The 17,167-nt window shown below is 39.4% G+C and overlaps 2 protein-coding genes across 3 annotated transcripts in view; both read left to right on the top strand.

Annotated features, from left to right (window-relative positions):
* The window catches only part of LOC103140058 (ATP-dependent zinc metalloprotease YME1L1-like), an 11,210-nt gene extending 1,014 nt beyond the window's left edge, over positions 1-10,196 (top strand). Inside the window, exons 3-18 of one of the 2 annotated variants that reach the window (XM_007555008.2) lie at positions 1,000-1,186; positions 1,314-1,412; positions 1,566-1,675; positions 1,979-2,129; positions 2,205-2,288; positions 2,521-2,673; positions 3,622-3,774; positions 4,506-4,638; positions 4,767-4,829; positions 4,920-5,032; positions 5,770-5,925; positions 6,608-6,759; positions 6,853-6,979; positions 8,117-8,190; positions 8,268-8,354; positions 8,443-10,196. In XM_007555008.2, the coding sequence (XP_007555070.1) occupies positions 1,000-1,186; positions 1,314-1,412; positions 1,566-1,675; positions 1,979-2,129; positions 2,205-2,288; positions 2,521-2,673; positions 3,622-3,774; positions 4,506-4,638; positions 4,767-4,829; positions 4,920-5,032; positions 5,770-5,925; positions 6,608-6,759; positions 6,853-6,979; positions 8,117-8,190; positions 8,268-8,354; positions 8,443-8,586 (1,986 nt within the window). In that variant the 3' untranslated portion in view covers positions 8,587-10,196. Of the gene's footprint in view, positions 1-999; positions 1,187-1,313; positions 1,413-1,565; positions 1,676-1,978; positions 2,130-2,204; positions 2,289-2,499; positions 2,674-3,621; positions 3,775-4,505; positions 4,639-4,766; positions 4,830-4,919; positions 5,033-5,769; positions 5,926-6,607; positions 6,760-6,852; positions 6,980-8,116; positions 8,191-8,267; positions 8,355-8,442 lie in introns of both variants that reach the window. The other variant, XM_007555007.2, reaches the window with a different exon arrangement.
* Positions 10,197-11,236: 1,040 nt separating this feature from the next.
* LOC103140057 (ras-related protein Rab-18-B) lies at positions 11,237-16,343 on the top strand. Its single transcript, XM_007555006.2, has 7 exons — positions 11,237-11,452; positions 11,840-11,895; positions 12,012-12,073; positions 12,537-12,609; positions 13,530-13,648; positions 13,916-13,982; positions 15,241-16,343. Exons 1-7 carry the CDS (start codon positions 11,385-11,387, stop codon positions 15,411-15,413), a joined length of 618 nt encoding a protein of 205 aa, XP_007555068.1. The 5' UTR covers positions 11,237-11,384; the 3' UTR covers positions 15,414-16,343.
* Positions 16,344-17,167: the final 824 nt, after the last annotated feature.

The following is a 17,167-nucleotide window of genomic DNA, read 5'->3' as shown; positions in this document are numbered from 1 at the left end:
TATATATATATATATAAAGTTGCACAATATATTCACTAACAGTCACAGAGAATTGTTTGGATTCAACTTATGGTAGGTTATTTCAAGTCCTAATCGCTCATACTTTGGGTGTAAGGTGTTTTCAGCTCATAAAATTCCCTTGATTCCGACACCAGATGAGTTGGTGACCAAGATGCTGAGACGAAGCGAATGGAATGGATTATAATCAAGCCTGTTGCAATAAGAAATAAATCAATTAATCGCATGATAAATTAAAACATACTCGATAATTTCCATTTGTATAATATTTGATTTTATGCGTGTCTATCTCATTTTCTACCTAATAGTGGATGACAAATGTCTTCAGTCTTGTATTTTATTTAGAGATCTCAGTATCCATTTTATGTGTTAAATGTCCATTAGAAATTAAAGTTCACGAATGTTTAAGAGAGCGAACTTGCATTTTTTTGTGGCAATATCGTCTCAAACCAACAATGTTATCATTTATCACAATAACTTTTGGGACAAATTATCGCCAGGAAAAATTTATCATGACAAGGTTGATGATGCGAAAAGAAAAAAGCTGTTTATTTTCTCAAATATAACAGTAATTTTGTAACCTGTTTCTAATATTAAGACCTAATTTGCATTAGAAAGCAAGTACAAGGTGTTGTTTCTTCTTTTACTTGTTTTAACATGTATGTATTGTAGTCTACACAAATATAAAAATACTGCGAATTTTGATTTGTTTTTCTAGTAACAGTAGGAGAGTGCTGCTGTCAATCAAAAGCTGCAACCCGTTAAGTTTAATTAATCTAAACGTGGGAAAATATTCAGGGTAGAGAAAAATCTGTCAAACTGTAATAACCATTCTGAAATTCAGATTTAATTTTTTTATTTTTTGGACTACTCCTTTAGATCAGATTGCGTTACAGAGCTCTGTACTCCTTGTTTTAACAAAAAGCAAATGTTCTTGAACCTTAGCACACATTTCATGTCGTCTGCATGCGTGTTTTTCAGTACGCGCTGTCCGCCGGGAACCTACGGGAGCTCGGTTTGTCCGACCTTGGAAAGCAGCAGCTGGACGAGTTGGTGAGCCAGGCGCTGCCACGCCTGAGCCCGCAGGAAGCGCCCCCTCCGGCCTGGGGACAGTCGCCATGGAGGACCTCCCACCTCTCCTCTCACTCCTTTTTCCACAATAAGCACGGTGAAAACTAACTGCTTTATTTAGAAAAAAATATTTAGTTTTTCATCGGTTGTCACGGCAGCCTGTTGGTGTTTTCATCTCGTTGTCTCACAGTTAACAGACGGCTGTTGTTGTCTGTTTTGCTCAGGCTTTTCGTTGGGCGCCTTGCCCCTGATGCCTCCTGGCTACTTAAACAAGCGCCTGTCTCCCCTTCAGGCGGTCTGCACAGAGCTGAAACACTGGCCAGGTAGTTGCTGATTAGTTGCATTTATGAGCAGTTTAGTCAACTGTGATCACTGAGAGACTAATAAGTCCAGATTAATTACAAAGTTCTGCGATGTATTGCTGTGTGGCGTGATAAATTCAGCCGGTGTGTTCACGACTCTGTTGGTTTTCCAAGCGATGTTTCAGAGCCGAGGCTTCAAAACTTTAAGGACCAAAACCAGGCGAGTGCAGTCGGCCTTCGAACGGCCCGCCGACTCCGAGACGTTCGCACCATCGTTTATCAAGGTGGGTTCTAAAGGAAAACATGACAGTGAAATCTAAAAAATACAAGAATAAAGTTATAATATTAGGAAAATAAAGTAGTAATTTGTAATATTGGTACTAGTTGCAAAGGTAGTAGTTATGAGAATTTCAACACAAAAAATAAAAATGTAATTATCCAAGACTTTCTCTGAAATTTAAAGATGTTCTTCTGGTAAAATTGCATCTTTTGTCTGCTAATATTGTGACAATTGTCTTGTAATCAAACAAAACATACTCATACTTTTACTCAGTCTTGTATTTTTCATTTTTATTTTTTCTCTACAGGGTCTCCTGACGCGCGATAAGGGGCTGGACGCCGACAGCCTGGACGGTCTGCTGAGGAACAAGAACATACCTGATGGGCAGCAGGAGGCGTTCAAGAGGGGCTTCGCTGAGGGTTTCCTCAAAGCTCAGGCGCTGACGCAGCGCACCCAAGGCAAGTTTTAACTCCCGATCTGACCGAGAGAAGAACCGATAGCAGAACTAAAACTGTTCTGTTGTGACTGTTCAGACTCTCTGAGGAGAACTCGTCTGTTCCTGCTGGTCCTGCTTCTGGTCGGGCTCTACGGCATCTCCAAGACTCCGTTCATATCTGGTAAACGTCCGCCTCTCCTCTTTTCTCTCTTTTTTTATTTTCCCAGTTACGGAAAATTACTTTCACATTTTCGATTCGGATTTTTAGCTGCTTGATCGGCTTAAATCGGGTGTAAACGTTTTCCACGGAGCTCAGCTTCAGCTCAATGCACAACTGAGCCGCTCGCTGCTCTGACTAGATAACGTTCCTGTGCTGTATTGAACTTGGACAGTGCGCTTCCGAACAACAACAGGCCTGGACTCAGCCGTGGACCCGGTGCAGATGAAAAACGTGACGTTCGAGCACGTGAAGGGCGTCGAGGAGGCCAAAAATGAGCTGCAGGAGGTGGTGGAGTTCCTGAAGAACCCGCAGAAGTTCACGGCCCTCGGAGGAAAGCTTCCAAAGGGTGAGAGGTCACGGGTGAAAAAACGATGATGCTGCTTTGAGACCGTTTTCAAGTGAAATGATTTAGGGCTGAAACAATTAATCATGTTTAATCATGATTAATCGATCGTTGAAATAATCATCAACCAATTTAGTGATTGAATAATTGTGTTTGGGAGTATGCAGACTCTAAAAAAGATAGAATTTTCTCAAAGAACAACACAGTCAGAGCAGAAATGAAGCCAAAACTGAATAATAAGGTGAAAAACTTTCTTTAATATGTTCAACCCAGAACTCAGCTGGTTTAAATTATGTAAAATAAAATTATAAATCCATTTAAAAATAAATTGATTACTAGTCAGTAAATATAAACGTCTTTTTTTGATTTTTGTTGTTTTTTTTTGTTTAAACGTTCATTGAAGGCATGATATGTTATTGCATTTTAGGAAGAAAAGATGTCCTCATTCACAAAAGTAACTGAATTATTTGCAAGTTTTAATGTATTTCATATACTGTGTTTAAACCCTCCAACCCCCCAAAAAACAAACAAACTTAAGTAGTTAAGTGCAAAGTGTGTCAATTTTTTTATCCGATGAAAAGCCAAAATAATCGATTACTAAAATAATCATTAGTTGCAGCCCTAATATATTTATGGTGGCATAATAACGCAAGTTTGCCCTCTGAAATCTCCAAGTTGCAGTGTGAGGTTTTCTTCACAAAAATGAACATCCAAAATAAAAAACATAACAACCAATAACAATAAACAAAATGGAAATAAAAGCCAAAGACAATCAAACCTATGAATAAAATTATGATTTCTCCGTGAACAATGTTTCCCTCCAAAAAATATTAATCATTAGAATGGAAACTATGGAGCTCATTTTAATTTATTAGTGACAAGTTTAGTTGTGGCATCTTTTTTTATGTTGTTTTATTTGAACTTTCTCTTGCGTCTCTGTTTTTATTTCAGGCGTTCTGCTCGTTGGTCCTCCAGGGACAGGAAAAACTCTGCTGGCCCGAGCCGTGGCCGGAGAGGCCGACGTGCCATTTTACTACGCCTCTGGTTCAGAGTTTGACGAAATGTTTGTTGGCGTTGGAGCGAGTCGCATCAGGAACCTTTTCAGTGGGTAGTTTTTCCTTCTTTGGGAGCCTAAAGAAGTTTACTCTCATCATGGACATGAATGTCATACTGGTTGTATCGGGCGTCTCCTTTTGAGGCTGGAATATTTAACGGTTAAAAGGGTTTTCTGCCATTAGCACATTTACCAGCATATACACTAGGTTGATTGACAGCGCTAAGTCCCTCCCCTGGCTCTGATTGGTTGTTTTTGGTTGGTGTATTTCTTCAGATGGCAATAACAGCACAAGAAGGAAGTTGAGGAAATCTGTTTTTTCACAGGTTAACTGTATTATACTGTCACAACATGGTGACAGTTTTAACAAATATGTAAAAACATATTTTTTTTAAATAAAAGTTCCATACTAAAGCTTTCATTTTCAAAAAGGAAATTCAATGAAGCATTTTTGAATTTGAATTAAAATTTTCAATGTCCATAAGACATTTAACCCCATATTAGAAGTAGTGTACGCGCATGTCTACATTTGATTGTTTCTTTATTTTTGTCTTGAGCCTTTGTGGATTTCAGGAAATACATTTTAGATTCAAAATTATATAGAAAAGTCTTATTTAGAAAAATCGTTGCAGTTGTGTTTTGTATCATCATATCTCTATGAATCACATCCACGGTGATTATCAATCCCTTGAGCTTTGTTTACTTCAACGGGTAACATATTTAAAAAAACCAACAAAAAAAACCCGAGGCATTCATTTAGATGTAGCTGCTGTTTTCTCAGGGGAGGCTAAAGCTAACGCTCCGTGTGTGATCTTCATTGACGAACTGGACAGCGTGGGAGGGAAAAGGATCGAGTCTCCTATGCACCCTTACTCCAGACAGACCATCAACCAGCTGCTTGCTGAGATGGACGGGTAATCTCGGAAACATATTTTTAATTTGGCTCGTTGTTATTTTAAAAAATCTCCCATCTTCCAAGCTGAGCATTTGTTCAAGCCAATCAGAAAATGTCCCCAGAGACACTGACCAGCTCTTCTTCTAGGTTTAAGCCTAATGAAGGGGTGATCATCATCGGAGCAACTAACTTCCCAGAGGCTCTGGATAAGTACGTTTTATGTCGCTGGGTAATGCAGTACCCGCTGTTCAGGTTCTGCACAGCTGTGCGTTTACTCTGTTTCTGTGTTTGTGTTCGAAGCGCGCTGATCCGCCCGGGGCGTTTTGACATGCAGGTGACCGTACCCAAACCAGACGTGAAGGGACGGACGGAGATTCTCAACTGGTACCTGAAGAAGATCAAAGTAGATCCAGGTTAGATTCTGTTAGCATTACTTCATCCGAATCAAGTTATTTCACACTCTTGCTATTTCATGTTCACATTGAGATGAGGGGGGCAGCGTTTTCTCTGTGGGGGCTCGTCCGGTCAGAGTGCAGCACGTCTGCATGAGGGGCAGCGAACCCGGGAATAAAACAGAAACTACCAGCAAAATATCAAAGAAGAAGAGAAGATATGCAGACTTTTTTCTGAATTGTTTCACATTTTTCTGCATTTATTGAACTGATTTTAAGTAAAATGCCTGGTAACAAAAGCATATCAAGCTTATTGAGAGAAGCTGCGTAAATAAATCATTCAAAAGGTAAGCTGGTCAGAGCTGATGGGAAGATGAATTAAGTCGACTCTGCACATAGAGTCAGAGCTAAAACTGATTAGTTTAGATAATTTAAAATGCTCAACACAATGTCTGGATTTAAATCCAGACATTGACACTCATAGTTGTTCTCATCTAGTCAAACTGGTGAAATAATCTAAAGCTTGTAAATGTGCAAAGCGATGGAAAGATGCCACAAACTCTCACAGGTGTAATTTTCTGAAAAATATTAACTCAGGAGGCCTGAACACTTTTGTAAAGCATTGTATGTCCACTTTCTGTACACCCAAGTATTTTGTGATACAGTAAATATAGTATGATAAAGCATTTAAACAAAGCTGTTACTACCACATCCAAACTATTCCCCGACTACACGCCTGTTCTCTGTTCTGTCCGCAGCCATTGAGGCCAACGTCATCGCCCGGGGAACAGTCGGATTCTCTGGCGCCGATCTGGAAAATCTGGTGAACCAGGCCGCCTTGAAGGCAGCGGTCGATGGCAAAGACATGGTCACCATGAAGGAGCTGGAGTTCGCTAAAGACAAAATCCTCATGGGTGTGTAACGCCACGCCGGCGTAGTCGCAGACCGGAGTTCATTTACGGGCGTTCCAGCTCCCGGAAATGAACTCAAATCAGAGTTTCCTCAAGGATGTTTTTAAACCGTGGTGGTGGGCTGGCAGGGCTGCCCAGGAGAGTTTACGGGGAGGGAGGATGGCACGATGCAGCTGATTAAATACCAGGATCAGGAAGCCGTCAAAATGTACCTGGAACGTTACGCATGAAGGCCAAACTATGTTAACTTCATTATTGTTGTTCAAATGTAGCATGTGTAACCATTAGGATTGTTTTCAAAGGCTTCAACTAAAAATGCATTCAACTTAATCTTCCTTAGATAACGTTCTTTCGCCGGTTCTTTCCCTCTACTTCGGACTGTCGTCTAGTTTTACTTCACTCCTGATAGCAGCGCACAGAAGCCACCTTCACAGACAGACAGACAAAAATATTAATGTTCCATGATATTTAAATTCATTTCAAACTCTGATGGTGGTTAGTATAAGTGTGCATGCATATATCTATCTATGTAAGCATCTGTCTGTCCTAACATGTGAAAAAACAAAAAAAAAGGCTTAATTCTGAAAGGTGTGGAGGCGTTTATTTTGCTGTGGCAGAGCGCCGCCATCAGTTACATCTAGAGGAGACCTTGAACGTCCTCATCTTCCTTGCTTTTTTCTTCAAGGCCCTGAGAGAAGAAGTGCAGAAATAGACCAGAGGAACAAGCTCATCACGGCGTACCATGAGTCTGGTCACGCCATCGTAGCATACTACACCAAAGACGCCATGCCGATCAACAAGGCCACCATCATGCCCAGAGGCCCGAGTCTGGGACACGTAGGGGAATCCAGATCTAGTTTCTTCTTTTGAACTATGATGGGGTTTTTTATTAGCGTGATGTAAACATTTGACGGCCTCTCCGTCCTCCAGGTGTCCATGCTCCCAGAGAACGACAGGTGGAGCGAGACTCGCTCTCAGCTTCTGGCACAGATGGACGTCAGTATGGGCGGCCGTGTGGCAGAGGAGATTATTTTTGGCCACGAAAACATCACAACAGGTAGGAAACAGCCCCTTTAACAGGAGAAGGAAGTATAGAACATTGTTTACTAGGACTAGGAGATGGATAGATTTATAAATTAATCAATTTTTATTTTGCTTTTTGACTTAAATTTTTGGTAAATCTGGATTTTTTTTCTTCCATCAATGAACTCTTTGGGTTTCTGTACTTCAGAACGATATCAGCACCCCCAGGGCGGCCATCTTGTTTGACCAGTGCGTTTTACAGTGTCTATTTATTTGGACTTTGAATTCAAGTCAACTTTCTGTGTTAATTAGGAGAGTAAAGTCATAATTATACAAGAATATAATCGTAATGTTAGGAGAATTAAACAGTAATGCTACGAGAACTTCAACATGAAAAATAAAAATTAATTATCCGAGTTATTTTCTCAGTAAAACAACTTTCTTGTAATTTTAAGACGTAACTCTCGTAAAATCACACCTTTATTCTGCTAATATTATTAACATAACTGAGCAAAAATTTTCATAAGCTCTCATCCAACTCGCAGAAGGAACGTTTGAACTAAAATTCACTTTTTGAAAATGTTTTCTGTCATTTGTAATTTAGTTTTTAGAAAAGAAAGCAAAGGGAGGAAATGCATTGATTAAAGAGATTTAATTTTTATGCCATATCGCCCTAATGTTTAGCGTAGCTATGTTTCCATCTAATTGGCTTACGAATTTTGAGTACATTTTTTAAAATGTTGTCATTTTTTTCTTTTCTTTTAAAGAAAAAAAAATTTAACTTAGGCGTTTCCTTCTGCTAGTTTGGAGCAAATCAACCAGGCTACACAAAGCGTAATTTCGTCAGATGTTGACGTTTTGTATTTCTGTAGCAAACAGGAAGCAGAGGTTGCAAACTAGCACGGAGTGCACATCTCAGAGAACCAGAGAGTTTTCCATGCCTCTGGTAAGGCACACAGCCTAGTGGATGGGAAAATTCATTGATCTCAGAACCCATCGAGCTAATCTGTTCCCATCTCCCCTTTCGCGCATTAACTCAAGACGGCGTCAAAACTTCTTCTCAAAATTGAGGAAGTTATGTCGAACTTTGCGGTTTCCAACAACCTTTTCTAATGCGACACTTCAAAATACGTTGACATAAACGAGGTGTTGACGCTCCTCCTTTTTTAAGGCGCATCGAGCGACTTCGACAGCGCCACCAGGATCGCTAAGATGATGGTGACCAGATACGGGATGTGTGAGAAGGTAAGCCGAAAACTTTCAGCTGAAGGCAGAAAAACGTGGTGCTTGTTTGCGCTCTGACTCCGCTCCCTGTCTCTCAGTTGGGCGTGATGACCTACTCCGACCTGACAGCCCAAAGTCCGGAGACACGAGCTGCTGTGGAGCAAGAAGTCAGGGTTCTGCTGAAGGTCAACCTCGATCGTATCTACACATATGAACCTTCTCTGCTCCTGTAAGCCTTGTGTAACACCTGTTTTGTTTCTTTGTTTTGTTCAGGACTCCTACGAGCGTGCCAAATCCCTGCTGAAGTCTCACGCCAAGGAGCACAAGAACCTGGCCGACGCTCTGCTCATGTACGAGACGCTGGACGCCAAAGAGATTCAGCTGGTCCTGGAGGGCAAAACGCTGGAGACCAGATAGAACCAGCAGGAACACAGCCGGGGAACGAACAGGGGGAGGGAACGGGCAAATTTTAAAGAGAATTAAATCAGAGGCATCCATCCGTAGTGTCTCCTTTTTAAAAAGTGCTCCACTTTATATCCTCATGACTTCATGGAACCTCCCAAACAGTTTGCGCTGATTCTTAAAGCGGCGTCGTCGGCGGCAGCGTCGTGCGTTCCGATGCCAGCAGATCTTTTCCCTGTCCTTTTTGAGCCTCATGGTACCGATGTGTGGAGCGCCTTTAGATGGATAAATCTTTTATGGCAGGGTCATAATCTCACATTGAAATTTGTAGGGGAAGAAATATCAACTTCAATTGATTTGTACTTATTCTGTGGGAGGAAAATAATCAATATTAAATCATCAATGACATATTGGAGAGAGATCTTGGTACAGACTGTTTAGATCCTGGAGTGTCAGGGAGCCTTTTACAGCCCTATGAATTATTATTAAAGCTATTGATGTTTCTGTAGTTTAGATGTTTATTTGTATTATTTTAAGGGTAACATTTTTGCTGATGAAAGAGTTCTCAAAAACAGACGCAAATTATTGTCTATTAAGCGCAATTACTTTTATTATTATTATTATTATTATTATTATTCCATAATAAATTAGATAAACATCAAGTCACGTAAACGGGGTAGAAACCAACCAGCCCAAAAGAAAACAGCCAGAAATTATGCTCCTTTTTTTTTTTTTTTTATACAAAATTCAGACTTTTTTTTTTGTTTAAAATTTGTATCTTTTTAGCGAGATGATTTTGTTTGGGGAATTTTTCCTTTTCTCGCTTAAATAAATAGAACTCAAGGCAGGATTTTTTTAATTATTATTTTCAGCGTGAGATTATGCTGCTACTATAAAAGAGGAATCCAGTTTATCCACGTCCGTCCTCACCTGTAATGATTCATGAATGTAACTAAAAGTGGATGAACCTTCATTTTTCCTAGAAGATGTCGTGGCGTTAATGCACCGGGAGGTGTCTCACACCAAGATTTTACTATGATGGTAAAAATGATCAACTAATAACACAAAAACACATTTCCATCTTAGTGTTTGAAGAGGCGCGTCATAAATATCCCCACTTCCTTCCTTTCTTCCTTCCTTCCTTTGCCCTCCACAGGAATCTGCTCCTCCATCGTAAAAACTGCCTTTTGGGTGATGGCGTAACGAGGCTTTTTTTTTAATTTTACGTCAGTGCATTACTGTCTGTGCACTTTATTTTCTCATGTTAAAGTCAAAACCATCCTTATTTATTTCGTTTTTGGCTTTTGGAAAGCCTCCGAGTGAAACACTTAGTCTCCTTGTAATTACAGACGTGAAGTGAAGATGAACCAAAAGGCCCATTTTGCGTCTCTCTTCTTCTTGTCTGCGTTCAAATCTCCTGCCTACATTTCATTTTTTCTCTTTGTAAGCTAAGATTTCTTCAGTCGGAGAAGTGACTCTTCACCAGTGAAGAAATGTGTCAGGTTGGCTAAAGCTGAACCAGGAAGCAAACATCCTAGACTCTGGAAATGTTTGGACATTTTTAATTTATCGTGGCATACACGAAGTCTAGAGCAGTCCATTATTTAAATCTATACCATAATCAACAGAGTTAGCAATATTTTCTTGACGTTGGCTTCAGTTTTACATGTTCTCTTGTTTCTTGACCTCTTAGCTTTGGTTGGCATGTACATATGACTCGGTGGGAAACCTGTATATAAATGTATAGGAATGCTTTTATGCTGTGTACTCTCTGGAAGGCTCCCCACTGTAGATCGCTTTCATAGTGTGATAAAGATTGATTATGTGCAGCAGAAATAAACAAACTCCAAATAAAATCTTAAAAATAAAAAAATGGAAAGTGGCCGATTTCTTCTTCTAAAACCATAGCAAATTTTTTTTGGTTCAGTGAAAAAAATCCTTACGTTTGCTGTTTTATGACCAGAACAAAAATGATTAAAAAAAAAAAAACAAAAAAAAAAAACAATAAAATCGAGAGTCTCTCTCTCAGAAAAGCTCTCTTTTCTCTCTCTTTTTTTATTTTATTGGATGCATACGTTTCAAAAAGTTTCACTTTTACCTCATTTAGTCCAGAGATTATTTTCCAATAACGTTTATGGTATCGTCCATAAATGTGAGATGCCTTTGGAAGCATTTTTTTGGTCAATGGAGGTTTTGACTTTGCATCCCCAATAATTCATTTAGAAATGTCACTGTTCTAAAATAAACATTTAATTTGCAAACTAGATGTTTAGTTAGTAAGCTAAATATCTAGCCAACGCCAACAAACCAAACATCTAGCTCCACACTTAATATTTGGTTAGCAAGCTCAATATTTAGTATGGAGAAGAATAAACTTGCTCATTGCTATCAATTTCAGACCGTGTAACTTTACAAACGGCACTCCGTACTTTCTGATCTGCGTGTATTTGAGCCTGTTGACTTTCATGACTGATTTTGACCCCTGACCTAACCAGAATAATTTTGAACGAGTTAATTATAATAGAACAAAAATAATTTGTTGGATTCTTGAAACAAAAAAAAAAAAAGAGTGAGATCGTTTTAAATATTATTTGCCAATGCAGAAACAAAGAGACTGTCGGTATTAAACAGGTGAATTATTTTTTGTATTAAAACTGAGTCGCGCGCGTCACAGCAGATTAGGCGGAAGTCGCGCGGCCAGCAGGCAGCTGTCATCGTAGCCGATAGCCGCCTGCTGCTGCAAACAACAAGTTCAGCATTTGTCGCTCAAAGCGTCTGCACCTGGAGGTCCGCTTATAGCCAACCTGGGCAACATGGACGAGGACGTGCTGACCACCCTGAAGCTGCTGATAATTGGAGAAAGCGGAGTGGGGAAGTCCAGGTTTGTGTCTATGCTAGCAGCTGCTAGCCTCTTGTTGATGTTGACATTATCCTCGTCGTTACGTAAGTTTATTCTTCTCTGCTCAACAGCTGCTGCTTAGTGCTAATGTCATTGTTTTATGTTTACTACTTGTTTAACACAAAGTGAAAGTTGCTAAAAAAAACGTAGTACTTATTGACTTTGTTACGTAAACATTTCACAAGCAGCTGGGAAAGTTTTGTTTTGTTTTCGCTCTGAAGGAATGATGCTGCACATTCGGTACCAGAAATGTATTGTTATTTTGTTGTCGTTTTATTATGTTCCTGGCAGAAAGCTAGCTTTATGAGTTCAACCCCACAATATCCTGCTGAATGTTCATTTCCAATGTGTCCTTGTTTCCCCTTACAGCCTCCTCCTGAGGTTCACAGAAGACACTTTTGACCCAGAGCAGTCGGCCACAATAGGTTCTATTACAGTCATAAATACACTCTTAAATGCCGATGTAGAATACAGAAACTGTTTCATGTCGGAAATATTTCTCTTAAATCCAGTTTCTCGTTTGTTTGTCGTGTTTCTTAAGGTGTGGACTTCAAAGTAAAGACCCTAGCAATTGAAGGAAACAAAGCAAAGCTAGCCATTTGGGTGAGTCTTCCTGACCTCCATCCTCACCCACATTCACAAACGCTGCAATACAGTTAGGAAACAAACATTGTGAAGTTGAACGTTTCCTCCACACGGTGGCGACATTGCTCAGCAGTAAATACTATTGTGGAACAACAGCTGTTGTTGAGCTGAAGCTCTGCGGCCTGGGGTCACAGTAAGAGTCGAAGCGCCTTTTAACAACGAAATTAGAAACTAATCCTTATTCAGAAGGTTAAATGTTTGCTGGTTTTTTTTTCTCCCCACAACAGGCCAAAATGTCCCAAGGACTACAAAGGGATCCCTTTGTGGACTTATAAACACTGTTAAAGCAATGATCAGTTTATTAAAGGGTCATTTCTGAGACTTCTAGCAGTAAATGGGGACGTTGTCATTGAGATTAGCAGTGCATTGTACTAAGTGGTGGAAAGTGTCACTCTGAAGTCTGGTGTGTTTTCTTTTTAAGGACACTGCTGGACAGGAGAGGTTTCGCACGCTGACACCCAGCTACTACCGCGGTGCGCAGGGAGTCATACTCGGTAAACGGCTGATACTTTTCAAGTCAAACTACCCTTACCTTTTCGCTTTCTTTTTTTTACCCCCTCCATCCACTGCACTTGTACTTGTTTACCTCGTGTTTTGGTTTTAATATTTTGCTTTGACTTTGCACACACCGCCTTCCGTTAAATCTTAAGACTCCTTGAACCTTCCCAATCCAAAAATCCATTTATACCCCCAGTACAGCTAAATAAAATTCATCTAATTACATGATCTTTTGAACAAGGAAATTATTTTATTTTTAAGTTATGTACTATAGAAAGCTTTTTTTTTTTTTTTTAAAGAACCATTTCTAGTTTTAGGTTTTATAATAAAGAGAAATTTCTTCCAGATTTACCTGGAAGAAAATAGATTTTTTTTTCCTAATCAATTTTGGGGAAAATTTTTCATTATTTTACAGTGTAACGCTTCTTTAAACTTCTCCACAACTTTCTCCCTGACTTGTCTGCTGTGCTCCTCTGTCGTCTTGATGCTGTTTATTCACTAATGTTCCCTAATAACAAACCTCTGAGGCCTTAACAGGACGGCTGGATTTATACTAAAATAAAAACGCATAGAAAAACCTGTGGTTATTCTTTTGGTTTAGCTCATAAAATTCTGATTTTATATATTTTGAAATGTACAATACAACAGAACAGAACCTGAAGAAAATTCCCCAAACCTCAGATCAAAGGTTTTTAAGTTGCACTAGTGAAGTTAGATCTCAACCATTTTTACACCAGCATAAGTCAACACAACTACAGACGCAGCGATGCGAAAATTTGGACCGATATTTACAGAAAAAAGACCACACCGCTTAGTCTGCCTATCTGCTTCAGTTCAAATCCAATCAACAACAGTGTTGGAGCTGACGTATCAATGACTAATCACAACGAGCTGTGTTTTCGTGTGTTTTTGTCAGTATATGACGTCACACGGCGCGACTCTTTCACGAAGCTCGAAAACTGGTTGAACGAACTGGAAACTTACTCGACGCGCAACGACATTGTCAAAATGCTGGTCGGCAACAAAATCGATAAGGTGAGTCACTTCCTGGAGTTCTGACATGTACAACATGTGACTGATCCTAATGCTAAAAACAGACATTTTAAGTTTTAATTTGACTGTTTTCATAAATGCAGGACGACTTACATTATTGTTCTTTGGTCAAAACAAAAAAAAAATGAGCAGTGAAATATCTGTTTTATACATTTTGTGCTGCTCTGCTGCTGCCGGTCTGGATTTTGCTGTGCGTGTGCGGCATGGAGTAGTTCTTTTATGGTTCTTAAACATCTGATGTGGTTTCAGGATGACCGTGAAGTGGACAGAAATGAAGGACTGAAATTTGCCAGGAAACACTCGATGCTTTTTATTGGTAAGCACTGGCGTAAGTGTGGAATCAGATGTTGTCGGTCATGTTCGTTTACAGCAAGAAAGCCGTAAAGTCCCAGCCGGCGCCAATAAAACTCTTCAAATTGTATTTAAAAGTTACAGCTGTCATTAAATGTCACAGAGGAAGTCATGCACACAGCTCAGATTAGCTGGGCTGGTTTTACAGCGCTTTGCTCACAACAAGAAATCGAGGGATGCAGACAACTAAGAAAAAAAAATGGCGTTATTATTGAAACTTAAATGCTTTAAGAGACCAAATCCATGTCAGCATCTGGTCCTGACTTCCACTTTTTCATCAACGTATCTAGAATTTGTTTTAGAAAACGTGAATGAAGAAGTTTAAAGGCAAAATTACAAGATGTGATGGATTTAATCTGCTCTTTATTCTAATTGCTATTTCCTATCTAGAGATGCACTATTTAAAGGGTTCCCTGGACATTTATGACTTGTTGATCCAGATTTTTTTGAAGAAGAAGAAGAATTGAAATTGAAAAGTGAAATATCTAAACAATAATATCTTCATATTAAAATAAAAGGAATGATTTCTCAAAAACAGTCCTGAAGTTACAGAACTGGCACAAATTCAGAAAAATCCTTCCAGTTATTGTATTGAAATAGAAATGGGCCGATTTCTCCTGGCTGATACCGATTTCTTAGTCCTGATGTGAAGAATTTGATATGAACTAGGGATGCACAATATATTGGCATCAACGTTAGTATCGGTAATTTTTTACATATCGGGATTGGTCCGATGAGCAAAACTGAGCCGATTAACGACAAATGTTTTTTTCCATCTTGTTGCTGTTTGTGTTCGAACACTGCAGTTTTGCACAATGATGCAGCAAAAGATTATGGGGTTTTTAATTGAAACAGAAAGGCTTTCACACCAATCACATGAAGAAGTGTGATTTGTGTCACTAAACTGCACACAGTAACTGCATTTAATCATTTGTTTTCAAATTTCTGAATACTCTTTTTGAACAAACAGTGGAGGAAATAATAAAGAACAGTTCGTTTTTTTAAACAACATTAATTGGAATTTATCGCAACAACAATAAATCAAAGTTCTTGTCACGACAAGAAATGTATCGTGATAAACGATACAATAAAGGCTCACCGAGAAGCAGTGTTACAGTTTTTACATTTTTAGACCCGCAGTGACATTTGTGTCATTGTTGTTTTTTGTTTGTCTTCTGAAGCACTTTTACCTCCCTGATCACATTAATCCCCTCTGTGTTCAGAGGCCAGTGCTAAGACCAAAGATGGCGTCCAGTGTGCCTTTGAGGAGCTAGTGGAGAAGATCCTCCAGACTCCGGGACTCTGGGAGAGCGACAACCAAGGTCAGAAGGTCCAGCTGGGGCAGCAGGAACAGGACAGGGGACGGGCGTGTGGCGGATACTGCTCCATACCCTGAAACCGACAGAAACGGCGACCTGACGGGGAAACGATACGGACCAGAGAAACGGAACTAAAGAGGGGCGGAAGAAGAAAAGGAAGTTAATTGTTGGGAGCTCCGTCATCTAAGCGAACACTGCAGTTTTGCACAATTACTGTTCAAACATCGTCACTTATTTGACTCATCATGTTTCGTTAGCGAGCGCATCAATCAGAGGTGGAATGGTGTTTTCAGATAAAACGAGACGTGCCCAGGGCGTCGCAGCAGCACTCGTCTGGGGCGGATCTCCATCATTGGCAACAGTTCGGTTCGGCATTACTTTATCAGCATCGTGCCTGTAACATCATCAGATTTTAGGTGGAGCTTCAGGTTTTATTCTGAATATTTAATCCTAAACAATAAAAAAAACTTAAATATCCTAGTTTATGTCCGATTCCCTTCAGATTCCCGACTTTATTATTACACCTCAGCACTGTGAATTATCCCAAATGATTCATCAAACAGTGGAGCCCAGTTACTGACAGTTTTTTTTTTTTTTTGCCTCTGTCTTTACACTCCTGCCTCCCCATCGTTACTTTTTCCTACAAAATATTCCCACTTATTGTTGTCCAGCTTAATTCCATCTCTAGTGAGTTTTCGTTTTGCAGTGCTTCCTTTGCAATTATCATTTAACCATATAATGAGAACATTCCCAAGCACTTTTCCCCTCCCATTATGTTTTTGAATTCCAGCTTTAATTAATACTTTATTATTCCTAGTTACTGTTGCCTGGGAGAAGGAATGAATTTAATCTTTTTTTTTTTTTTTTTTTTTACTGATGCTTGGTTGTGCTTTTCAGTCATGTACTGTCACACGTTGACCTGAGACCTGCCTTAACACTAAGAGAGCTGCAGTCGAGTAGCATTTGATTTGTTTTGAACTTAAATAAATAGAAACCTGAAGATGGGATCTCTCGGCTCCAATAATTGTTTGTTTGCTGTTTGATAACTGGCGTAGTTATTTTGTTGACTGGATGTGAGAAAGAAATATTTCTTAGAAAAAAAATTAAATTATTCACCCCAACGCCCTTCCCGCCCCCCCCCCAAAAAAAAATCTGCAGAGCAAAAGTAGCACACATTGAAAATCCAAGATGGATGATTAAAAAAATAATAATAATTCAGAAATACTTGTAGCAGTGGAGAAGTAACATGTTTTCAATGTTTCCAATGCAGTCTGGAAAAGTATGGAAGTATTTTCCAAGTTGGGATAGGAATGGATAAAACTGAGTTTGGAAAAATGTATCAACAGACTATTTTCCTTATCCCACTGTCTAAAAGTGATATCTGTCCATATATACTGTTTAATATAGTTTATATTAAACAGTCCTGCACATTTAAAACACTGAAATAAAAAAAAACATGAGAAAATATCAAAGGGAAGCATAAGATGAGAAATTTCAGTAAGAAATAGCTAAATTACAGAAATCACAACTCTTATTAACTCTTATTGTAAGAGTTTAGCAAAACTGCGATGAAAACCCTTTTTTTATTCCGAGTCACGTGATCAACAGCCGGATGTTCTAGTGGCAAAAACAACGAAGAACAGCAGCGGTCAGTGTCTGCCAGTTTTCATCCCAGTTGATTCTCTCTGACCTCTGTGCCTCCAGGAGCCGTGTTCGGACTCCTCTTGGTATGCCTTTTTTTTTTTTTTTTTTTTCCACGGTGCATTTTCAAAATGAAAGGCCATAAAGCACATGAAACCTACCACTAACTACAGCTCCGTGGAACATAATT

This window comes from Poecilia formosa, unplaced genomic scaffold, assembly GCF_000485575.1.
Source record: "Poecilia formosa unplaced genomic scaffold, Poecilia_formosa-5.1.2 Scaffold67, whole genome shotgun sequence".
Lineage (NCBI taxonomy): Eukaryota > Metazoa > Chordata > Actinopteri > Cyprinodontiformes > Poeciliidae > Poecilia > Poecilia formosa.
Note: the sequence above shows the minus strand (reverse complement) of the source record. Positions and strands in the feature narration are given on the sequence as shown.